The sequence below is a fragment of the Bufo gargarizans genome, chromosome 1, assembly GCF_014858855.1.
Source record: "Bufo gargarizans isolate SCDJY-AF-19 chromosome 1, ASM1485885v1, whole genome shotgun sequence".
NCBI classification, from domain to species: Eukaryota; Metazoa; Chordata; class Amphibia; order Anura; family Bufonidae; genus Bufo; species Bufo gargarizans.
The window spans coordinates 331,576,739-331,602,767 of record NC_058080.1 but is presented as its reverse complement, the minus strand read 5'-3'; the positions used below and the strand labels follow the sequence as shown (position 1 = coordinate 331,602,767).

At 47.1% G+C, this 26,029-nt stretch overlaps 1 protein-coding gene across 3 annotated transcripts in view; it reads right to left on the bottom strand.

The window, feature by feature from the left end:
• LOC122946477 (unconventional myosin-If-like) overlaps positions 1-26,029 on the bottom strand; it is a 1,093,167-nt gene that overhangs the window by 51,813 nt on the left and 1,015,325 nt on the right. For all 3 annotated transcript variants that reach the window (XM_044306152.1, XM_044306170.1, XM_044306161.1), the window contains one exon: positions 3,307-3,476. In XM_044306152.1, the coding sequence (XP_044162087.1) occupies positions 3,307-3,476 (170 nt within the window). The remainder of the gene's footprint in view (positions 1-3,306; positions 3,477-26,029) is intronic.

The following is a 26,029-nucleotide window of genomic DNA, read 5'->3' as shown; positions in this document are numbered from 1 at the left end:
AAGTGATGCAGTATGGGAGGGGATTTAAAGGGATGCAATCAGTGCAACTAGATGACAGCTGAGAGAGGGAAACGAGATGACAAAATGAAAGCAAAACAAAAGAACCTCAAGCAGGAGGTTCTGAAGAACGTCTGTCAGAGCTTCTCAGATGTCTGGCGGTGACAGCGGCAGATGAACCTGAAAATTTTCAGGTTTGTTTTGGATGAATTCTCTAAAATGCTTACCACAATTTTAGTGCACATGTCAGTGGGAAAAAACATTGGGGAGGAAGAACAAGGGTTCTCACATGATTCTGAGAGGAAGTGGGGGGGAGGAGAGAGTGTATAATTGGAACAAGCAGGGAAGCTGTCAGAGAGGGAGGAAAGAGTGAGGAGCTGTGGCTGCTGTACCTCCTAGCATAACTGCAGCTTCTGCAAACCTCAAAATCAAGGACATTCTTTTATTTGTTTTCCCCATTTTCACATAAATCCTTTTCTTGGAGGGTGGGGGATGGAATAAGTGAAAAACCATTCAACACGTGTTCTACCATCAATCTAGCATAGCATATAGCATACTAGTGAGATCTCTGTGTCAGGTCATCTCACATATTTAATTTTAATTATTTAAATTTTACTTTTAGTAAACAAAAAGAAAAACCGTATCACTGATTAAGAACAAAATATTAGGTCTAAATCCATTTATAATGTCCACACACACAAACACTCACAGTTCAGTTTCACTTTATTTTTATTTATTTTTATTCATTTTGTAGGGGGGGGGGGGGGGGAGTTATGGAATTTACAATTTACCTGTGAGTGATTATGTGAATTTGAGCATCAGGCGTCAATCATCCATTTCTGTTTATTCTATATCCACACGGTTAGAATTAAATTATTATTTAATTAAACCAGTGTATATAAATATATCTATCTATATATATATATATATATATATATATATATACACACACACACACACCATATTTTTCGCACTATAAGATGCACCTAGGTTTTAGAGTAAATCAATAAGAAAAAAATATTTTTCATTACACCTCAGGTGAAACCACCAATAAGATCCCCAATGTTAATCAGACCTCAGCTGACAGCCCCAATTAGACCCCCAATGTTAATAAGACCCCAATAAGACCACAAATCAGACCCCCCATGCTTCATATCAGTCCTCCAAGCCTCAGACCCCAGCCATATGTGATCAGCCCTCAGTGATATGTAATCAGCCCTCAGTGATATGTAATCAGCCCTCAGTGATATGTAATCAGCCCTCAGCGATATGTAATCAGCCCTCAGCGATATGTAATCAGCCCTCAGCCATATGTAATCAGCCCTCAGCCATATGTAATCAGCCCTCAGCCATATGTAATCAGCCCCCAGCCATATGTAATCAGCCCCCAGCCATATGTAATCAGCCCCCAGCCATATGTAATCAACCCCCAGCCATATGTTATCAGCCCCCAGCCATATGTTATCAGCCCCCAGCCATATGTTATCAGCCCCCAGCCATATGTAATCAGCCCCCAGTCATATATAAAGTCAGCAACCAGTCATATATATAATCAGCTCCCAGTCATATACTTGTGTTCAAAATAATAGCAGTGTGTTTAAATAAGTGAATAAAGCTCAGAATCCTACTAATAGATTTCATTTCCATATACACAAATGCATTGGGTACACTACACACTGTATTCCAAATCAAAACCTGAAAGAAAATATATTTGTGTTTTTTCCTCGAAAAAAATGTAAGAAATGTGAATATTAGACTGTTCAAAAAAAATTGCAGTGTTTGTATTCTTCTTTACAAACTCAACCATTCACTATATAAACTAAAAAATGTTTGAAGATTTTCCTTTCCTTTGAATCACTTAACAAATATTTAGTTGTATAACGATTGTTTCTGAGAACTGCTGTACATTAGTGTTGCATGGAGTCAACCAACTTCTGGCACCTGTGAACAGGTATTCCAGCCCAGGATGATTGCACTACATTCCACAGTTCTTCTCTATTTCTTTGTTTTGCCTCAGAAACTGCATTTTTTTATGTCACCCCACAAGTTTTCTATTGAATTAAGATCCGGGGATTGGGCTGACCACTCCATAACATCAATCTTGTTGGTCTGGAACAAAGATGTTGCACATTTACTGGTGTGTTTGGGGTCGTTGTCTTGTTGGAACACCCATTTCCAGGGCATTTCCTCTTCAGCATAAGGGCTCTTTCACACTTGTGTTCTTTTCTTCCGGCATAGAGTTCCGTCGTCGGGGCTGTATGCCGGAAGAATCCTGATCAGTTTTATCCTAATTCATTCTGAATGGAGTGAAATCTGTTCAGGATGCATCAGGATGTCTTCAGTTCCGGAACGGAAAGTTTTTTGGCCGAGAAAGTCCTGGCAGCCATGGTAAAGGGGAGCTGGGAGCAGCATACTTACCGTCCGTGCGGCTCCCGGGGCGCTCCAGAGTGACGTCAGGGCGCCCCAGGCGCATGGATGATGTGATCGCATGGCACGTCATCCATGCGCATGGGGCGCTCTGACGTCATTCTGGAGCGCCCCGGGAGCCGCACGGACGGTAAGTATGCCGCTCCCCGCTCCCCACTACTACTATGGCAACCAGGACTTTAATAGCGTCCTGGGTGCCATAGTAACACTGAAAGCATTTTGAAGACGGATCCGTCTTCAAATGCTTTCAGTAAACTTGCGTTTTTCCGGATCTGGCATGTAATTCCGGCAAGTGGAGTACACGCCAGATCCGGACAATGCAAGTGTGAAAGAGGCCTAAGATTATATTTAATAGTATTTTTTTGTCTACAAAGAGCACATAATCTGATGCTAACTGGAAAGGTCATTGGGTGACAGTGTATTTAGACATAGAGCAATAGTTGGATTTGTCTCTAATCTGTATTCCATCTCACAGATTAGATATGCTGCTCTGATGTAGGGTGCCAATACGCATTAATCAGATTTCACCTTTCATTTTTGACAGCTCCTTTGTAAAACTAAAGGTTGAATCTGATTGGTTGCTATGGGCAACTAAACCAGTTCTACGATACACCAGTTTGATAAATGACCTATTAGTTTTAGTTGATTTTCATTGTAGCTAACAATGCTGGCAACTTTAATTATTATTCAATGGTATGGCAGCATTGTATTGCCATGTATCAAAATAAAACTTTGTTTACTGTATTAGTAAGGAACTTTCTGCAATTGGTATAATACAGTGTTAGAAACAAAATTGTAAGCTATTAGTGAATTCAGAATTATCCTGTCATTCAGGCATGTTTTAGGTAGAAAATAAAAAGTATCACTTGTCATGTTACTCACCTTCAAGCAGAATGTCAATGACCTCATTAACATTAAAGCTAAGTTCATCGATATCTTGTCCAATGTATTGGTAAATGGCTCTACAGCGAGGGCCCCCAGTCTTAACCTGTGGTTTAGGCCGACCTACTCCCGGTGGTGGTCTCTGAGTGACACTTTTTCTCCTCTGTGCCCTGAAATAGATAAGATATCCATAGACCTTTTTTTTTTTTTTTTACATTTTTAGGTGGTGTTCTAAAATGTCCAAAATTACAAGTGGTTTATAGGGAATGTGTCATGTATTTCTTTCTGCTAGCTAAAAACGGATAGTAACATGTATCTTTAAAAAATATATATATATTGTTTTGTGATTGTAGATGTTTTTATAATATTTCTTGAACACGATGCATCATCCCTGAGCTGTTGTTAACATAATTTATTAATATACTTTATAGCAGCCACCAAGGGCCATAGACACAATAGACTGGATGGAAACTCATTTACTTCTATAGAAGAGTTTTCTAGGCATGCTCTATGACATTTGCAGTAAAGATGAGTGAACCAGTTTGTCCTAAACTGCGTTGAGTCCACATTTTGCTATTTTTCGGATGCCAGACGAAGCAGAATCTTTTCAGATTCATTTTGGACGAATCCAGTAAAACCGTGCATAGCACCATTTTAATTCCATTCGGATGATTTGCCGAATTAAAAAAAAAAAAATTGATTTGATCTAAAATAATTTATTATGAAGTGTGTTATAAATCAGCTACTTCCTGTCCTGCAGGTAGAGTGTATCTCATTGTACATTACTGTGCATAGCAAAAACATCCATAGCTATTCCGTTGTGGTAGTGAAACAGTTACTGTGCGTCAGTATGACAGGCAGTTGACAGGCATCACTCAGGCTCAGTTCACACTTCACTTATTTGGTCAATAACGGGTCAAAAACTGACCAAATCACTGAAGTGTGAACTCAGGCTTAGGCTACTTTCACACTAGCGTTCGATCGGATCCGTTCTGAACGGATCCGATCATATAATGCAGACGGTGGCTCCGTTCAGAACGGATCCGTCTGCATTATATTGGCAAAAAAGAAGCTTGTGTGAAATTAGCCTGAGCGGATCCGTCCAGACTTTTACATTGAAAGTCAATGGGGGACGGATCCGCTTGAAGATTGAGCCATATTGTGGCATCTTCAAACGGATCCGTCCCCATTGACTTACATTGTAAGTCTGGACGGATCCGCACGCCTCCGCACGGCCAGGCGGACACCCGAACGCTGCAAGCAGCGTTCAGGTGTCCGCCTGCTGAGCGGAGCGGAGGCTGAACGCCGCCAGACTGATGCAGTCTGAGCGGATCCGCATCCATTCAGACTGCATCAGGGCTGGACGGAAGCGTTCGGGTCCGCTCGTGAGCCCCTTCAAAAGGAGCTCACGAGCGGACAGCCGAACGCTAGTGTGAAACTAGCCTTACAAGTCAATGATAGCGTCAGGTATAATGTGCTTAACAGTGCATTGGCCAAAGATTCTACTATAGAGTGAAAGATCAGTCCCTTTTTACACCGTCTGCTCATTGCACATAGAATGCTACAGAACCTGTTGTCTTACACTCTGATAAAAGTAGTGGACCCATGACAGTGGAGAGGGTGTTAGCAGTACCTTTGTGTTCTCGGCACAGTTTATTTTTCTCTGCTTCTGATCCATGAGAAGAACCCCCCCCCCCCCCCCATGATTAACCTATACAAATATGGGTAATGCCTCCGATTGGAGAGGAAAAAGACGGAATTAGACTTACCGGTAATTCACTTTCCACGAGATCACCACGACGGCTACGAGGAGATTGACCCCTGACCTCTGTAGGGGCAGGAACAGGGTTTAAATCTCCCCCTCCCACCACCAACACCAGTGTGTCCAAAATTGCAGCGAGAGAAAAAAGTGGTGAGAACACAAAATAATAAGTCGAGAGGGTATTACTTCATAACCTCCTAGGAAGCCTAATAAAGGGTAGGGAATATATGTGCCGTCGTGGTGATCTTGTGGAAACTGAATTACCGGTAAGTCTAATTCCGGCTTTCCGCCTCATCATCACGACGGCTACGAGGGGATATAAAAAATTATAGCTTATAAAAGACAAGTCTGAACTAGATAGGTCTAACCTATAGTGCTTAGTAAAGGTGTGACTGTTAGACCAAATAGCAGCTTTACAGATATCCTCAAGAGAAGCTCCGGCCCGCTCGGCTTGGGAGGAGGACATAGCTCGGGTAGAGTGAGCTCTCAGATTTGAGGGGCAAGGAAGGCCTTGGGACTCATAGGAAATGGAAATGGAATCCTTAATCCACCCAGCTAAGGAGGACCTGGAGGCTTTTAGACCCTTATTCTTACCTGAAAATAAGACAAATAGATTGCTGGATCTACGAAAACCTTTTGACACCTCGAGATATCGTAAGACTGAGGGTCTTACGTCAAGTGAGTGGAAGCTAGACTCCCTATCATTAGAGGGATTACTGCAAAAGGAGGGCAAGACTATCTCCTGGTTACGGTGGAAATCCGATACTACTTTAGGTAAAAAACATGGGTCTAATTTAAGAATAATTCTATCGTCGGTGATACGGAGATAGGGTTCTTGAATCGATAGAGCTTGAGCCTAGCCTGCCTAGCCTTCTTGCGGACGTGATGGCCACCAAAAATGCGGTTTTTAGAAATAGATGCTTGGTGGAACAACTAGCTAGGGGCTCAAACGGGGCAAGAGTCAGGCCTGTGAGCACCGTATTGAGGTCCCAGTTGGGGATCCTGGAGAAGCAGCTTTCATAAATCTTCTGATCCAGCGATGATTGGCTAGATCTTGATAAAAAAAACAAGCTAGGGCCGAGACCTGTACCTTCAAGGTGGAAGGTCTAAGACCCAATTCGAGTCCCTGCTGGAGGAAGTCCAAGATTTTCAGAAAATTGGGCGGCTCTAAATTTGGGGCAGGATTACCAATCCAGGAACAGAATCGCTTCCAAATCTTCAGATAGATCGAGAAGGTAACTTTCTTCCTACTCGCTTTCAGGGTAGATATCACTTGGTCAGAAAGCCCTTGAGACTTCAACCTCTGGACCTCAGGATCCAGGCTGATAACTTGAGGAAACTTGAGTTTGGGTGAAGAATTGGCCCTTGATGAAGCGGGTCCCTCCTGGAGGGAAGGGGCCATGGGTCCTCTATTGATAGGTTTTTTAAGGAAGGGAACCAGCTCCTTTTCGGCCAATAGGGGGCTTTTAGGATCAGGGTCGTGTCCTCTAGGTTGAGTTTTTGAATTATCCTGGGAAGTAGAGGCAAAGGTGGAAACGCATAACAGAGATCCCAGTCCCAATGAATCGTGAGCGCATCCAGAGCCCAAGGATTGTCCCGTGGGTTCAGTGAACAAAACGTCGGTACCTTTGCATTCTTCTTGGAGGCGAACAGGTCCACTTGTGGAGTGCCCCACCTTTCCACCAGAATCTGAAACACGTCCTGATTTAAAGACCATTCGGTATGGTCTATTAACTGGCGACTGAGATAGTCTGCTTCCACGTTCAGTATCCCTTTCAAATGAATTGCGGAGATGGACCTCACGTGGGACTCTGCCCAATTGAAGATCTTTCTTGTGACGGACATCAGTTTCTCCGATGTCGTGCCTCCCTGGTGAGAGAGGTATGCTACCATCGTTGTGTTGTCTGAAAGAATTTTTATGTGCTGACCCACGAGAAGGATTTCTGCAGCTTTCAGAGCTTTCCGGACCGCTTCCAGCTCTCTGAAGTTGGAAGATTGAGAGCGGGTTGTTGGAATCCAGGAACCCTGAAAGAAATGATCTCCCACTTTCGCTCCCCATCCTTTTTCGCTTGCGTCCGTAAGCACTTGAATGTAGGGAGTCTTCTCCTAGGCGACTCCCAAGGACAGATTGCCTGTGCTTTTCCACCAGTCCAGGGAGGTCTTCACCGCTAGAGGGATCAGAACCTTGTGATCCAAGGAGGACTGTTGCTTGTTCCAAGATCTGAGGATCCATGACTGTAGGGATCGGAAGTGGGACTGGCTCCATGGGACGGACGGGATGCAGGACGAGAGAAGGCCCAGGAGACTCATGGCTTCCCTTATGGGACAAGACCTCCTGTTCTGAAACCGTCGAACCTTCAATTGGAGGTTTTTGATCTTGTCTGGTGGAAGAAAGGTATGCTGAGCCCGGGAATCCAGGATGACACCTAAAAACTGGATAGTGCTGGAAGGTACAAGATTTGACTTTTTCTGGTTCACCAACCACCCTAGATCTTGGATGAGAGATAGGAAGGTTAGTAAGTCTGATCTGAGTTTGTCCTCTGAATTCCCAATCAGGAGGAAGTCGTCCAGGTATAGAATAATCACCAATCCCCTGTGTCTCAGGAAGGCCACCATCTCGACTACTAGTTTCCTAAAGACTCTGGGCGCAGATGATATCCCAAAGGGGAGGGCCGTAAACTGGAAGTGGCTGGTTACCCACCTGTGGTCCTGAATGGCAAATCTTAGGAACCTTTGGGATTCTGGATGAATTGGGATGTGGTAGTAAGCGTCCTGAAGGTCCACTGAGCACATCAGGGCATTCCTCCCTATTAACGGAATCAGGGACTTTAGGGATTCCATTCTGAATTTCCGATAAATTATGAATCTGTTCAAGGCTTTTAGGTTTATAATCATACGGAAAGAGCCTTCATTCTTCTCTACCAGAAAAAAGATTCGAATAGAACCCCTGTCCTAGCTGTGAAGATGGGACCCGTACTATCACGTCCATTGCCAGAAGGCTTTGAATTCCTTGCAGAATCTTTATGCGTATATTGGAGGAGCTTGGATTTGTAACAATGAAGCGGTTTGGGGGAGATGAGGAAAGTTTGATTTGGTAACCGAATTTTATGATGTCCCGGACCCAAGGATTCGGGGTAATGGACTCCCAGGGAGTCAGAAAATTCTTCAATCTCCCCCCGACTCTGGCGTCATGGTTTGTCCAAGGACTTACTTTGGGAGGAAGAGGGGTTACTTCTACCCCTGCCCCCTTTTGGATAGCTCCAGCGACTTCCCCTTATCCCTAAAGGGTTTATTCTGGCTAGTGGGGGCCTGAAAGGGATATTTCCTTTTATAGGGTCTTTCTTCTGGGAAGCCCTTTTTCTTGTCCGCAGCCTTTTCAAGGATACGGTCCAAGACCGAGCCAAAGACAAACTCCCCCGAGAATGGGATGGAGCATAGTTTCATTTTTGATGTGTTGTCGCCTGACCAGCTCTTCATCCACAAGGCATGGCGGGCCGCATTGGAAAGCCCGGCATCCTTCGTGCCAAATCTGACAGATTCTGCTGAGGCGTCTGCCATAAAGGCTGTGGCGGACTTCAATAAGGGGAGGGACCTTAAGATCTCTTCCCTGGGAGTATTATCTCTGATGTGAGATTCTAGCTCATCTAGCCACAACCTCATGGACCTTGCTTTTAGATTAAACATGGCCGCTTCCCACGATTTTTTTTAAAAGACTATCTGCCTTCCTATCCATGGGGTCACACAACTGGGAGGTGTCTTCAAAGGGCAAGGCAGTCTTTTTATTGACTTTTGCAACTTGAATGTCAACTTTGGGTGTTTCGTGGAAAATCTTCCCTTCGTTAGTGTCAAATAACAGATGGTTCTTAAAGGATCTGGACACCCCCAACCGCTTCTCTGGGTTGGACCATTCGTCGAGTACCATGTCTCGAATATTCTTGTTGATCGGAAACACACAGGTCTTTTTTACCCGGAGTCTCCCAAACATTTCGTCCTGAACTGAGTGGGCTCCTGGGGTCTCTTCTACCCCCATAGTGGCCCGGACAGCCCTTAGAAGGTCTGGCATCTCATCCAGCAAAAAACAAAATTTCCTATCTGATTCTGTAGTGTCAATATCAGAGGAAGCCTCCTCGTCCTCCCAGGCTCTAGATGAAGAAGCATCTTCCCCTATTACCTCCGGGTCTGATAAGGAAGCAGATGGTTACCTTCGCTTTTTAGGTGGAGGTGGGTCCCTGAGTGAGGGGGAAATTTGTTACAAGGAGGTCTTTACTTCGTCATGAATCATCAAAGAAAGAAGGCTGTTCTTCAGCAATAATGCTAGAGTTGCAGTCCTTGCAAAGTCTCTTGCAGTAGTCGTCCGGAAGCCTTTTAAGGCAGGACACGCACTTAGCCTGTTTTCTGACTTTTTTCTGGGCCTCCTTAGGAACCTGGGGAGAATAACCCCTATCAGCCATGAAAAAAATGCATGCAGATAATAGCCCCAAGCCTAAGATGTGGAGGAGGAGGAATAAGCAACCTGGTACAGTGTTAGAGAGCAAGTAACAAAGCAAAAAAGCGCTTCCCCACAGGGGACTTACGGCAGGCGGCACAGAAGGGTCTCCAGGAAAGCGGGGTTCAGCCGACATGACTGCACGCAGACAACGATGTACGCCGGTACAGAGAGACGCTCGGCATCTGCTGGCACGGAAATTTGAATATGGAGACGCTTCCTGGATGACGTCACTTCCCTTCGTCCACCGGAAGTGACGTCAGCCGCCTTCTGAAGCGCTTCGGCCCGCACCCGGAGATAGCCCAGGAGGCTCGGCGGGAGATCGAGACCGGGAGCAGGCTCACACATAATAATGGAGCGAGGCCTCCCTCCTTCACCCTCGCAGGAGGGCAGGGGGAACACCCGGTAAGGTGTCAGGAAAATGATCCATCTTTATCTCCCCACAGGGAGACTCTCTCTGCCCCTGTCCTCTGTAGGGACAGGAAACACTGGTGTTGGTGGTGGGAGGGGGGGGAGGATTTAAACCCTCTCTCTGTTCCTGCCCCTACAGAGGTCAGGGGTCAATCTCCTCGTAGCCGTTGTGGTGATGAGGTGGAAAGTTCAGTCTCTGGAAGCGTCAAAGCTTCTTTACTGTAAGAACGATGAAGGTGTGGAATAGACTTCCTCAGGAAGTGGTCACAGCAGGAACAGTGGACAGTTTTAAAAAGGGTTTAGATGAATTCTTAAAAGTAAACACCATTAATGCTTATGAAAACGTGTAGAAATCTGAGTCTCAATTCCTTTTGGTATTCACGTCCCCACCTATCCCTTGGTTGAACTTGATGGACTTATGTCTTATGTCTTTTTTCAACCGTATTAACTATGTAACACGTCCTGTATTTTGAGCATCCGCCTTTTCAGTATTTGTAGGCAGTAACAGGTCAGTATTAGTAAGGCCAAAAAAACAGGAGAGGATTTAAAACAGAGATAACATGTGATGCGAATATTTGCATGTCTTCTGTGTTTTGGACCCACTCCTACTTTTGGCTTTCAAATCATGATCAAATCCTGATGCAAAATACTGACAGTGTGATAGAGGCCTATGATCAAGTTGCATTAGTTTTGGCCATTTACCTTTGAAATCAGTTTAATTCAGATGTAAAATAAGTCCTGCATGCAGGACTTTTGTGGCCTCTATCACACAGTCAGTATTTGCACAGCTTTTTTTTTTTGCATTAGTATTTGATCAGGCAAAAAGAGGAGTGGGTCCAAAACAGAGATGAAATGTGATGGAAATATTTATCTTCTGTGTTTTGGATCGCTCCTGCTTTTGGAATCCAAATCATGATCAAGTCCTGAAGCAAAATACTGACCATGTGATAAATGCCTTTTGGATGCTCCAAAGATAGGTAAAATAAACAGTGATGTCAACAAGGCCAAGCAGGAACACTAGTGGCCCTGTCACAGAATGGTTAGAGTGGCAACAGCATGAGGAATCAACATAGTGGCCCGGTCAGAGTGGCGAGGGTGGCAACAGCATGAGGAGTCAACACAGTGGCCCAGTCACATACTAGGGAGGGTCGCAACAGCATGAGGAGTCAACATAGTGGTCATGTCACAAAGTGCAGAGGTGGGGGGCGAAACAGCAGTGACAGTAACAGCACAAGATGATGGGTGGCAGTAAGAGAAGATGGCAACAGAGACAGCAGGTGTGTGGCATCAGGTGGATGGCAGCAACAGAATAATGGCTGAAGCACGTGGCCAGAAGTAATGGGCCATTTTTTACAATGTTCTGGCAGCACATTGCAGTCAGAACATTACTGCCAGAATGATCCAGCTCAGGCATGCTCAACCTGCCGCCCTCCAGCTGTTGCAAAACTGCAGCTCCCAGCATACCCGAACAGCCTACAGATATCAGCCTACAGCAGGGCATTGTGGGAGTTGTAGTTTTACAACAGCTGGAGGGCCGCAGGTTGAGCGTGAATGATCTAGCTGATGCATCAGGCACCGGTGTGTGGAAATCCTGGCTGATCCATGCCTGATTCATCTTTACAAAGATTAGTCTCTTAACATTTTGTGTGGAAAAGTGAGTTCTCTTTGGGGTAACTATGACCCCCACTGTATTTAACACCCACTCTGATGCCACACTACTGACGTGGCGGGAAAGCTTGTCTAGACCAAACTCGGCCAGTTTCGGCCACAAATAAAGTTTGGCTGTTGCTGGGTGGTTTCTTCAGTAGGCAGGTGAATAAAAGTGCCCATTAAAGACTCAAGACTTAAGTTGCTGCTCATGGAGCTGGTGCTGCCCCCTCCCCCCTCCACTACCCTCCAACAGTCAGGGCAGTAGAGTGTGAGCACAGGGGGTTCTCCCAGTCAGACCTTTGTAAGAATGGGCAATGGCACACATAGGCAGTGACGAACCGATTACATAGGATGTCTTGATAGTAGTTGAGCTTTTCATCACTTTAAGCAGGTGTAAAAAAAGACCCCATTTTGGCCTGAAGAGCGGCTCAAGTGCATGTACAGTTGGTAATTTTCAAGAAGCCATGCAATTTGGTGGAAGACTTCAGGAAACGGTTTACAACTAGACAAAATACATGCGCCATGCAGGGAGCATGGGTCAGCCCCCCTTGACACAGTGCCGATACAATGAACTTCCCGTTATCGGTGACCATGGTTACAATCTTCAATTGTTGAGGAGACAGCCAGGATTCCATTTCTTGGTTGATGATGCCTAGCAATTCCTCCCTGGTGTGACTCCATTTGCCCAGGCTGGACAGGTGCAGAACAGCGTGACACAGCCGTGCTCTGCACAGGTGGTATGCTGGAGGACCACACCAAACTGTGCCTACAGTGGTGGCAGAGAACAAGGTGGAGGAGGATATTGGCGCCACAATCACAGCATCAAAACACAGAGGCGGCATTGCCTATACTTGGCCAAGTTGCTGGTTGTGCCTGGGCTGGAACCACATTTACACAGTAAGCCATAAAGGACATATATTGTCCTTGACCATATTTACAGTTCCACACAACAGCGTTTCTATAAACTGTACCAGACACCGACAGGCTCAAGGACTGGCCCACTTTCTGCTGTATGTACTTATGCAGAGCTGGTACAGCTTTTTTAGAGAATTAGTTATGGCTTGGAACTCTCCATCTTGGCTCGGTACAAGCCATCAGTTCTCTGAAATTTGCAGAGTCAACCACATGGAAAGGGAGAGACTGTAGTACCAGCAACTTGGCCAGTAGCAGGTTCAGCTTCTGCATTGTTGTATGAGTGCATGTATACTGTTATCTCTTTGCAATCACCTCGATGATGAGTTAGAGACCAAAGGATAAACTGAGTGCTAGAAGCTTAGAGACAGCTGAGTGGCAAGTGTCAATGGGAATGTTGAAGTCACCCATGATGATAGTGTCACGGACGTTCCCGTGACAGGTGGCAGGAGTTCGGTGAGACTGGCAACATGTGTTTTGATCTGACATGTTTTCCGTTTGGATCAAATTACGTCTGTGTTGTTTCTGCTGCTTGCCACACCTTCTTTCCCCAGGTGTGGCTAATAGGCTATTATGGTCATTTACCCTTCTCTATTTATTGTTGTTTCTCCCACTATACTATGCGGTTTAAAGCTTCTGTTGGAGTTGTGGATACTGGTGTGTGGATCTCGGCTGAGTTCCTGGTGCTGCCATAGCCACTTGAAGTTAATGTTTTCTTTCCCTTTTGTATGGGTTATTTTGTGTGTTGCATTTCCCTGTCATTTGTATTGAGGCCTGAGGGAGACTCCTGTTCGTCCTTCCTTTTGGAGATACAGGTTGTATCAGTCCTGACATTAGTACCAGCGTCCTATAGGGTGAGTTAGGACACTAGGTATTCCTGTGTATGAACTCACCTACCTCTGGGATCTGTTCATACGGGTAGTTAGTCAGGAATTTGATTAGGGTTTTACTAGGAGGTGTCCATCTTCTTTCCTAAGCTTCCAGGCATTATTCCCTCACCCCTTCCCCTCCTATGTTTGGTGTGGTGTTTTCCTCCCACACCTGAACGTGACAGATAGTGAGGATGTCAGCAGAAAGAAAGTATAGGAGCCAGGTGTTGAACTGGTAAAGAAAGATGGTGGCTGGGCCTGGGGGGGAATAGCGTAGATGTCAAATGAATGGAGCATAGCAGAGGGTATTAGTGGAGTTGGGCTGTAGGAGCAGTTTTCTGACAGGAGAAGACCAACTACCCCACCATGTTTGCTGCTGGGGGGGGGTGTACATAAAATATAAAATGCAATCCACTATAAGAGAGTGTAGCAGGGGAGAAAGTGACAGAGGTTGTCAGCCATGTTTTGAAAGTTTGTGAGAGATAAAAAGGTCAAGAATAGGGTTGAGCGAACCCGAACTGTAGGATTTTTTTGTATTTTTGGACCCCAGACACGAACCTGAAAATTTCTGTAAAAGTTCGGGTTCGGTGTTTGGCGCTTTCTTGGCACTTTTTGAAAGGCTGCAGAGCAGCCAATCAACAAGCGGTTAACTGTCTGACCTTAGAAGCCATCACAGCCATGCCTAGTATTAGCATGGCTGTGATTGGCTAGTGTAGCATTTGACCCAGCCTCTATAAAAGTTTGAGTCACGTAGCACTGCACGTCACTCTGCTGTGCTGAGTGTAGGGAGAGGATGCTGCTGGTGATTTCAGGGAGAGAATAGGAGAGAATCTTTGCTCAAAATCAGAATCTAACTCAGCGATCTATATACATTGTGTTTTGTGGGTGCAGGGCACATTTTTTTTTTTTATCCTGCCCTGAGCCCAGTGACCGAAAAAAAAAAACTTTAATAAGTCAGTTAGGTGGGTGGCGGCGGCCATTTTATGCAAGCTCAGTGCACTAGCACAGCATCTGAGCTTTTGGGACATTGAAAATCACAATTTTTGGGCAATATACAACATCCGGATTAGTCAGTGTGAAATTTAAGCTAGAAATACACCCATCATTTTCTGGGGTTTTAAAAACACACTTTTTTGCCCAAAACCACTATTTTCCTGATCTGCAAATGTTAAATTCAAGTTTAATATGTACAGCTTTCTTATTCTGTTACCCCAAAAACACTTTTTTGGCAATATACAACCTCTGGATTAGTCAGTGTGCAATTTAAGCTAGAAATACACCCATCATTTTCTGGGGTTTTAAAAACACACTTTTTTGCCAAAAAACACTATTTTCAGGCATCAGCACGTGTGAAATTACAGGCTTATATACTGCTGTCAAATTCAGTTGTTAAACAACTCGTTCAGGCAAAAAATATTTAGTTGGCAGCCTTTGATGCAGATGCCATTATGAGATACACGCTTAATACATTTGGGTTAGATTCAGAGATTTGAAATACTGCCATTTGGTGCACCAATATTTAATTCAGGCCTACAGTGGTTCAGGCCGTGTGAGATACACCCTTTACATACAGTGGTTTGATTTAGGCATTTGAAATACAGCCATTTTGGGCAAAGAAATCTTTAAATCAGGCCTATAGTGGGTCAGACTGTGTGAGATACACCCTGCATATACAGGACTTATATTCTTCCATTAATAAAACACCCTTTTTGGGGCAAAATACACAATTTTTCAGGCCTTGCAGCATAAGTACTTTTGAAATGCCTGGGTTATATACTGCGGCCGTATTGAGTTATTAAATAAACACCCGTTTGGGCCCAAAAAAGTTTATTTGGCAGCCTTTGCTGCATATGTCATTGTGAGATACACCCTTAATACATTTGGGTTAGATTCAGAGATTTGAAATACTGCCATTTGGTGCACCAATATTTAATTCAGGCCTACAGTGGTTCAGGCCGTGTGAGATACACCCTTTACATACTGTCGTTCTATTCTACTATTAATTAAACACCAATTTAGGGCAAGATCCTAAACTCGAGAAATATGAGGAGAGCATCAAATAAGGGACGTGTCCCAGGTCATGGTGCTGCTGGTGGAGCTCCTGTTGCAGGGAGAGGACTTGGTCGATCTGTGCCATCTACATGCACAGGTGAAACCCCTTCCTCAGGTGCGAGTAGGCGACAAAACCTGCAGCAGTATTTTGTTGGGCCTGATACGTCTCTACGAATGGTGAGGCCTGAACAAGTACAGGCGATAGTAGGTTGGGTTGCTGACAGTGGATCCAGTTCCTTCACATTGTCTCCCACCCAGTCTCCTACTGAAAGACTACAGTTGGCACCTGCAGCTGATGTCCATCAGTCTTTCACCTCACCCCCTTGGGGCTCAGACTGCTTGGCTGATTTGCAAGTCATGCAGCAGTCTCTTCTGCTTTTTAGCAGGGTTTCCCAGGGCCACCGAGCACACCAAAGCCATCTCCAAGGAGCTCCCTGGCGTGGCTGTTCTTCAGACAATGTGCTGACGACAATGTGCTGACGACAAGACACGAGTGGTTTGCACGCTGTGCAATCAGAGCCTGAAGCAAGGTATAAACATTCTCAACCGGAGCACAACCTGCATGACCAGGCATTTATGTGCAAAGCATGAGCTGCAGTGAAGTAGACAAATGTCTCTGTGTTGGGATTCGAACCCGTGACCAGCCACATCCCAGGCAGTAGCCCTGCTTACTAGGCTACCATCCTCTCTGGACATTCCTCCCTGAAACCTATTAGTTAACCTCAGTCTTGCCAAGCCTTGCTCATCACCCTTGATTCCCCACACCTGGTACTTCCCTATATAAGTCCAGCCCCTTGCACTCTAGCTTGCTGATTATTGAGCTCCTGAGCCTTGATCAAGCTTCTCCTCATCTGTTGCTCTTGTTACTGCTGGAAGTCCACTGCTGACCAGGAATTACCTACCGACTACTCTTCTGCCTTATCCCTACCTACTGAACTGCTACCACCGTTGCCATCCGGATTGTCTGACCACGCTTACTGCCGCCTGCCCTGACCCACCGCCTGCCTACCGACTACTCTTCTGCCTTATCCCTACCTACTGAACTGCTACCACCGTTGCCATCCGGATTGTCTGACCACGCTTACTACCTGTCTGCGGTCCTTGCCACTGGGCTCCACTCCTACCTCCAGCCAGCGGTCCTCTGACACAGGTGAGCCTGTAGGACTGTTACACTCTGGCTCCTCCTGCTTCCTCTTCTGCTGCAGTCTCGGCCTCTTCATCCACCTCTGGAGTGACAGTGCCACCTGCCACCCCGCAAACAGAGGATATGCCAGCAACACCAACACCTGGGTCACCAAGCATCTCCACAATGTCCCACGGAAGCGTTCAGCTCTCCATCTCCCAAACACTGGAGAGGAAGAGGAAGTACCCCCCTATTTACCCGCGATCTCTAGCCCAGAATGCTAGCATTTCTAAATTACTGGCCTTTGAAATGCTGTCATTAGAGATGTCGCAAATATAAAACTTTCCGTTCGCGAACGGCGAACGCAAATTTTTGCAAATGTTCGTGAACGGCTGAACCAGGTGAACAGCCATTGACTTCTATAGGCAGGCGAATTTTAAAACCCACAGGGACTCTTTCTGGCCACATTAGTGATGGAAAAGTTGTTTCAAGGGGACTAACACCTGGACTGTGGCATGCCAGAGGGGGATCCATGGCAAAACTCCCATGGAAAATTACATAGTTGACGCAGAGTCAGGTTTTAATCCATAAAGGGCATAAATCACCTAACATTCCTAAATTGTTTGGAATAACGTGCTTTAAAACATCCAGTGTGCGTATACGATCAGGTATGATGTTGTATTGATCAGGTAGTGCAAGGGTTACACCCGCTTTACAGTGACAGACCAAACTCCCCGTTTAATGCACCGCAAACAACCGCAAACAGTCCTTTTGCACAACCGCAAACTCCCCATTTGCACAAGCCATGTCCCGTTCCTTGTCCTCACTGATGTCATTGAAGATCTCTTCCTCCACCTAGCCACGTACAACTCCAAGGGTCCCTGAAAGGTGACAACAAGCCCCCTGGGACTCCTGCTGTGGTTGGTCTTTCACCTCCTCAAAGCCACCTTCCTCCTTTGACTCCTCTTCTTCAGACTCCTCTCTCTGCGTTGTCGCAGGTCCAGCAATCGACGACAAGGCTGCTTCTGGTGGTGATGGTGACCACAGCTCTTCCTCTTCATGCTCATCTACGGCCTGATCCAGCACTCTTCGCAGGGCACGCTCCAGAAAAAACGCATATGGGACGAGGTCGATGATGTTGCCTTGGGTTGGACTGACCAGGTTTGTCACCTCTGCAAAAAGACGCATGAGCCTACAGCCATTGTGCATGAGCATTCAATAACGCGTCCAAAAAATACCCAGCTCCGCAGAGGCTGTCTTTTTTTTTTTTTATTAAAAAAAATCTGTTCTTAACAGTTTAATCTCTGTTTTGTCCGCTATTAGGGGCCGGTGTATGGAATAGATTTTAGGAACCAGGAGATGGAAAAAAGATGCTTTGTCGGTCCTCTTACTTCTAATTTAAGGCACTGCGCATACGGCTTGCAATGTACTGTGCCACCAGATATGAGTTGTGTGTTTAAGTAGTACTATTCCTATCAGTTTAATCCCTGTTACATCCCCTATAAGGGGCCGGTCTATGGAATAGATTTTAGGAACCGGGAGATGGAAAAAGATGCTTGGTTGGTCCTCCTACTTCCAATTTGGGGCACTTCCGTGCGCCGTGCAATGTACTGTGCCACCAGATATGAGTGGTGTGTTTAAGTAGTACTATTCCTATCAGTTTAATCCCTGTTACGTCTCTATCAGGGGACGTGTATGGAATAGATTTTAGACAACCGCAAAGAGTTGTAAATAGTTGACACACTCATGTCATAAATTTTATTCCTCTATGCGTCAATCTTGGTGTAGTGATGACTGTGCTCGTGCGTACGTTTGGGAGATTGCAGGCGATGTTTTTTTTCAAAGCCTATGGTCGTGCTGAGGTAGTTCAGTTACAGTTAAGTGACCCAGAAAACAATGATTCTGCAGTGTGGGCCCATTGTTGGCCTAGTAGGCTTTAATGATCACCTTAGATGATCACAAATAAATTTTATGTTTTTTCTATGCAAAATTATCCAGCTGGTCGCTTTTGGTCTGTTAACAATGAAGCAACGACCTTATCATCTGGGGTGTGCCAACATTGCCATTGCCAACACACTCATAGAGGTGGTCGCTTCATTGTGATACGCAAGCCCCTTCACCACAACAAGGTAACAATCACAAAGGGGAATTGACACATGTATGTGCCTTTTTTTGTTTGTTTTATTTTTGCAGCCACAGTGCAGCACCACTGTACACATGCCTGAAAAATTTGCTATTGTTGATGTTTTCCAGGCAGAAAGTGCACTAAAACATTGCGGCTTGAACGCTAGTTGGTGGCAGATAAGTCACGCAAGTCATCCGGCATTCAGAGATAAAATACAGCAGTGTGTGGACCATTTTTAGCCCAAGGCAGCTCATCTCATCAGGCCTTCTGTACAGAGGCGTACATAGGAATCACTGGGCCCCATAGCAAAAATCTGAATTGGGCCCCTTAACCCCGCCCACTACCCACCATGGCCCCTCCCACTTCCTGACCTTGCTCCTCCCATGCCACACCCCCATTAAATAAATTTATACATGACCTACAGAAACTGTTAGGGGTTTCCTGGGGGTGACCTGTCAAACTACACAAGGGTGTTAACCCACTCAAGGGACGACCTATAGTCTCAGGGGTGGACAATCTCTGCCAAAACACAGGGATCTACGTGGATAAAATTCTGGCTCCGTTTGTGACTACCCTTCCATCTTACACTTGTGACACGACAGATCTTTTGAAGCGGCTGGAGGGCATCTACACTGAGGCGAATAGTTTATTGGCCAGTATAGATGTGGAGGCCCTTTACTCCAGTATTCCACATTCACTAGGCCTCAAGGCCGTTGAACATTTCTTGAGTAGCCGAGGTCGTCAGTATCGCGCCCACAGTCTGTTTATCCTCCGTTTATTGGAGTTCACGCTTACTCATAATGTGTTCTCTTTTAGCGGCAGGATCTACCACCAGCTCAGGGGCACCGCGATGGGGAGCCCATGTGCCCCCTCATATGCCAACCTGTTCCTGGGCTGGTGGGAAGAGACCCTGATTTTTACGGATACCGGGTCCGTACTTTTAGATCCTGTGGGACTGTGGGCGCGATACATCGACGACATTTTCATCATCTGGAATAGTGATGAAGTCGCTTTCGTTTCTCTGGTGAAGGCCCTTAATGTCAACAATATAGGCCTCCGTTTTACCAGCGAAAATAATACCACTCATCTGCCATTTTTGGATGTCCTCATTTCTAAAACTGAGGAGGGAGAACTGACCACGACAGTTTATAGGAAGCCGAGTTCAACCACCAATTTGCTCAGGTGGGAAAGCAGTCACCCGCTCCCACTTAAGAAAGGCATCCCAAAAGGTCAGTATCTCCGCCTCAGGAGAAATTGCTCTTCCAAAAAGGATTTTATCAAACAGGCAGCTGAGGATATCCGGACAGGGTGTTGCGACTAGCCTTCAGAGCAGCACTGCAGGCAGATCGCACAGATCTCCTAACTCCTAAACCTCACCAGGAACATACGGGGAACCTCATCCGTATGATTAGCACTTTCGACCATGCAGCACCTGAAGTTCGCAATATTCTATGCAAAAATTGGGGTGTCCTCATGATGGATCCAGACCTCAGAGAGGTCTTGGGACTACATCCTAACATCACCTATCGCAGGGGTCGTAACCTCCGCGACAGGTTGGTCTCAAGCGAATTTATACCGCCTGTACCCTCGGGTACTGCATGGTTGCAGTCAAACATCAAAGGCTGCTACAGATGTAGTGGGTGCATTGCATGCAGTCATTTGCAAACAGGTAGGACCTTCCGCAGTAACAACACCGGTAAAGTCTACACCATTAACCACTTCATCAATTGCAGGACCCGGGGGGTGATTTACCGCCTCGCCTGCGAATGCGGTAAGGAATATGTCGGTAAGACTATCCGAGAGTTTCGCAGGCGGGTGGGTGAACACCTCAATGATATATCCAAGAGCAAAGACACACCAATAGCCAACCACATCCGCATTCATCATAATGGCACTGCCCATGTGTCCTTCATGGGCATTGACCGGGTCGTCCCTCCACGTCGTGGAGATGATTGGGACCGGGCGATCCTCCAGCAGGAACTCCGCTGGATCTATTATCTTAAATCCATGACACCGTTGGGGCTTAATGAACAGCTCAACTTTAGCTGTTTTCTGTGACCATCTGATGGCACTATCCTGTCCCATCACTTCTGGATTTAATTTAATTCAATTTAATCAAAACTACTTCATTTAATCGATTATACCTAATCGTTATACTTCATGTCACCTGTATCTCCTGGCCTCATCGCCGGCCCCCTGTCACAGCAACTGGGCTCAGTTGCTCATGATTATCCTCCCTAAGAAGCTCTGATGTAATTAGCATAAACTGTTTTTGCTTCATAAAATGAGACCGCTGACACGCTGGCCTCTTATTTTAGCAACTTGTTCGCCGTATGTCTCAATGCGGCGTCTAGTTGCTAGGCACCCTGCCTGCTCCCAGGCTCTTACTTATTCGCCCCTCCTACTCTCCTGCGTGCCATCCCGGCGTCGGCATATGACGCTTGCGCTCCACCTGTCTCCGCCCTCGGCGCTGCGCACAGCTCCATCTGTGCGGCCCCTATGGTGGCCTGTGGAACGCACGCACCGTCCGACGCTGCGTTCCATGGCACGCAGGACACTTGTTAACAGGACGCAGCCTTACCGGTCTCCACGTGACAGGTTCGGGGGGGCGTGCCTTGGTAATGAGCGCGCGGCGCTCGCCTACATTTAAACGGCACATCGGAGGTAAACAGTGCCGACAGCCCCTGACTTCACACCCTCTGATTTGGGCCTCACAGTGACCGCATCACGCGCTTTTTTAGCGTTTCTTGTCCATGTGCTTTGACAGCCCACTGGCTAGCTAGCACTCACGGTCCTGTTGATAGGATTTTCTGTTGTCTGGTCCCACTGGCCTGGCCATCGTACCTGGAGTTTGAATAGGCCCCACTGGACCGTTCTATAGCGTCCACTAGCCATCACCCTGGCTCACCGACTCAGCTCCCACACTTGTAGCTAGCCCCTTTAGCTGGTCTAGCTGCCAATATTGCTCTTTTTTCAGGCACTACTCTGCCTGTTACCCTTTACTTTTTTACGTCCCCTGATGAGTTTTTCTAAACGGAAACGTGACACGTCGGGACATCTTTAGGGCTCAATAGGGACACCGGCCCGTACCAGGGTTAGGTATCCGGACGGGGTCGCTCCTTGCGGAGCAAGCACTCCGTATAGGTAGGCAGGGTACCATCCAAGTTCATCTAAATCGCCTCCCAGAGGCGCGGCTAAGTGCTCAACACCCCCCCTCCTCAGTGCCGCGCTCTGCGGCAAACACCCCGATCCTCCTCTCGCCGGCATCCCAAATCCTGCGCATGCCCAGTGACGATGTTGAAGCTGTTGCCCTCAGCCGTATTATCAGAGCGCAGGCAATCGCCGGCACTGCGCCTGCGCGGGATTTGGGACGCCGACGAGAGGAGGATCGGGTGTTTGCAGAGCATGGCGCTGAGGAGGGGGGCGGGTGTTGAGGACTTAGCCGCGCCTCTGGGAGGCGATTCAGCTAAACATGGAGGCGGGGGGGGGGGCGCGGCGATTGCGGAGATGAGTCGATGTTGGGGCTGGGCCCTGGGGAGAAAAGCAGCCGCATAGCCGGCTGCAGGCCATGAGTGGGCGGGGCCAAATAGTGTGGGCGGGGCCTTATCTGCGCTACGGGCCCCCCAGTGCCGCGGGCCCCATAGCAGTGGCGTGGTCTGCCTCTATGGGCGGTACGCCACTGCTTCTGTAGTCGAATGTATCGCCCACTGTCAGTCCCTTCGGGATTCATGCCTCATTCATCTTAACAAAGATGAGGTAATCTAGACCTTTTTGACCTAGGTAACTTCTCTTCTGAGTGACAATACCTCCTGCTGCACTGAAGGTCCTTTCTGACAGGACACTTGAAGCGGGGCAGGCCAGAAGTTCTATCGCAAATTAGGATAGCTCAGGCCACAGGTCAAGCCTGCACAGCCAGTAGTCAAGGGGTTCATCGCTCCTCAGAGTGTCGATATGTGCAGTTAAGGCGAGGTAGTCTGCTACCTGTTGGTCGAGTCGTTCTCTGAGGGTGGACCTCGAAGGGCTGTGGCGATGCGTAGGACTTAAAAAGCTCTGCATGCCCTCCATCAACAACACGTCTGTAAAGCGTTCTGTCCTTGCCGACAAGGTTGTGGTATGGTAGGAGGAGGATTACTTTCACCTCTTCCCCTGTTAGATTCCTGTTGTGTTGAGACCTCACCCTTATATACTGTGTAAAGCATACTTTTTAATTTATTTTGGAACTGCTGCATCCTTTCCGACTTCCGGTAATTCGGTAACATTTCAGGCACTTTCTGCTTATACTGGGGGTCTAGTAGCGTGGCCACCCAGTACAGGTCGTTCTGCTTCAGCCATTTTATACGAGGGTCCCTCAACAGGCACGACAGCATGAAAGACCCCATTTGCACAAGGTTGGATGCCGAGCTACTCACTGATCTCACTGAAGGTCTGTTCTTCCCCCCAGCCACGTACAACACCACGGGTACCAGATAGGTGACAATAAGCACCCTGGGATGACTGCTGTGGTTGGTCTTCATCCTCTTCATAGCCACATTCCTCCTCTGACTCCTCTTCCTCAGACTCCTCTTCCAGCATTGCCGCAGGTCCAGCAAGCGATGCTGATAAGGCTGTTTCTGGTGGTGATGGTGACCACAACTCTTCCTCTTCCTCTTCCCGCTCATCTACGGCCTGATCCAGCACTCTTCGCAGGGCATGCTCCAGAAAGAAAACAAATGGGATGATATCGCTGATGGTGCCTTCAGCGCGACTGACTAGGTTTGTCACCTCCTCAAAAGGACACATGAGCCTACAGGCATTGCGCATGAGCGTCCAGTAACGTGACAAAAAAATTCCCAGCTCTGCAGAGGCTGTCCTGGCACCCCCGTCATACAAATACTCATTGAAGGCTTTTTCTTGTTGGAGCAGCCGGTCGAACATTAGGAGTGTTGAATTCCAACGTGTCGGGCTGTCGCAAATCAAGCGCCTCACTGACATGTTGTTTTGCCGCTGAATATCTGAAAAGTGCGCCATGGCCGTGTAGGAACGCCTGAAATGGCCACACACCTTCCTGGCCTGCTTGAGGACGTCCTGTAAGCCTGGGTACTTATGCACAAAGTGTTGTACGATCAGATTACACACATGTGCCATGCACAGCACATGTGTCACCTTGCCCAAATTCAATGCCGCCAACAAATTGCTTCCATTGTCACACACAACTTTTCCGACCTCCAGTTGGTGCGGAGTCAGCCACTGATCCACCTGTGCGTTCAGGGCGTACAGGAGTGCTGGTCGGGTGTGAGTCTCTGCTTTCAGGCAAGTCAACCCCAAGACGGCGTGACACTGTTGTATCCGGGATGTGGAATAGCCCCTGGGGAACTGGGGGTGTGCAGTTGATGTGGAGCAAGACGCAGCAGAAGAGGACTTGCAAGTCGTGAAGGTGTCATCAACTCCTCTGCAGAGCCACGCATTCCATGCTTGGCAGCCGTCAGCAGGTTTACCCAATGTGCAGTGTAGGTGATATACCTGCTCTGACCGTGCTTTGCAGACCAGGTATCAGTGGTCAGATGGACCCTTGCCCCAACACTGTGTGCCAGACATGCCATGACTTCCTTTGCACAATAGAGTACAGGTTGGGGATTGCCTTTTGTGAAAAGAAATTTTGGCAGGGTACCTTCCACTGCGGTGTCCAAATAGCTACACATTTTTTGAAGGCCTCAGACTCCACCAGCTTGTATGGTAAAAGGCGGGCTAAGAGTTCTGACAAGCCAGCTGTCAGATGCTGGGCAAGGGGGTGACTCTGTGACTTTGGCCTCTTACGCTCAAACATGTCCTTTACAGACGCCTGACTGTGGGCAGATGAGCAGGAACTGCTCAAGGCGAGAGGCGGAGTGGCGGGTGGTTGAGAGGGGGCAAGGAGGACAGCATTGGTTGACGTGGCTGAAGACGCTGGACCAGGAGGAGGATGGTGGCTTTGAGTTTGTGTGCTGCTTGTAGTCATGTGTTGATCCCATAGGCATTTGTGATTTGAAATCATGTGCCTTCGCAAAGCAATTGTACCTAGGTGGGTGTTGGACTTCCCATGACTCGGTTTCTTTTGGCACAGGTTGCAAATGGCATCGCTGTTATCAGAGGCAGACACACAAAAAAATGCCACACTGTTGAGCTTTGCAATGATGGCATTCTGATGGTGACAACAGCATGCGTTGATTGGCCCCGGATCCCGATACATGCTGTCTGACTGTGCCACTAGCTCCTTGCGACGACCTCCCCCTGCTTCCAACTCGTCTCCTCCTTCTCTCTGTCTCCCCATTTGAACTTTCCCCCCGTTCTTCTTCTCTTCGAGCGCGCACCCACATGACATCCACGGACACATCATCATCATCATCATCAACCGCTTCACTTGTATCTGACAACTCAGCAAAGGAAGCAGCAGCGGGTACATCATCATCATCACACCGTACGTCCATGTGTTTAATGCTGCCTGACTGAGACATATCCCCATTATCTATATCCTCTGGCAATAATGGTTGTGCATCACTCATTTCTTCCAACTGATGTTTAAATAACTCCTCTGACAGATCAAGTGAAACAGCTGTGGTGGTAGTGTTGGTGGTGTCGGCAGGCGGGCGGGCGAGTGGTAACTTGAGAGGTGCCCGAAGCCGAGCTGGAGGAGGATGGTGCGTCAAGGTTCCGAGCGGAAGCTGTAGAAGATTGGGTGTCCTATGTTAGCCATTCAACTATGTCCTCAGAACTTTTCGAGTTCAGGGTACGTGGCCTCTGAACACTGGGCATTATTCTAGGGCCAAAGGGAATCACAGCACGACGGCCCCTGCGGGGTGGCCTGCCTCTGCCTGTCATTTTTTTTAGATTAGTTTAGTTGTACGATGCGTGCAAGCTACTGTGACAACAGATATGAGTGGCACTGCGCACTGGCAGAAGTTGGTAGAGTAGACGCTGTAGGCCTAACACACGCGCTTGCAGAAAACTAACTGCTATTATACTATTATATTACAGTCAAAATTGTTATTGTTTTTTTAAATGCAAGCTACTGTGACACCAGATATGGTGGCACTGTGCACTGGCAGTAGTTGGCACAGTACACGCTGTAGGCCCGACACACACGCTTGCAGGCAACTAACTGCAATTATATTACAGTCAAAAAAGATATATTTTTTTTAAACGCAAGCTACTGTGAAGATATGAGTGTTGGCACTAGGCAAGTGGGCACAGTATACGCTGTAAGCCTGACACACATGCTGGCAGGCAACTGCAATTAGATTGCAGGGGGGGGGGGGAATAAATTAAAGCAGACTGATGTACTAGCTCTAAAAGGGGCTTTTTGGGGTGCTGTCAGGAT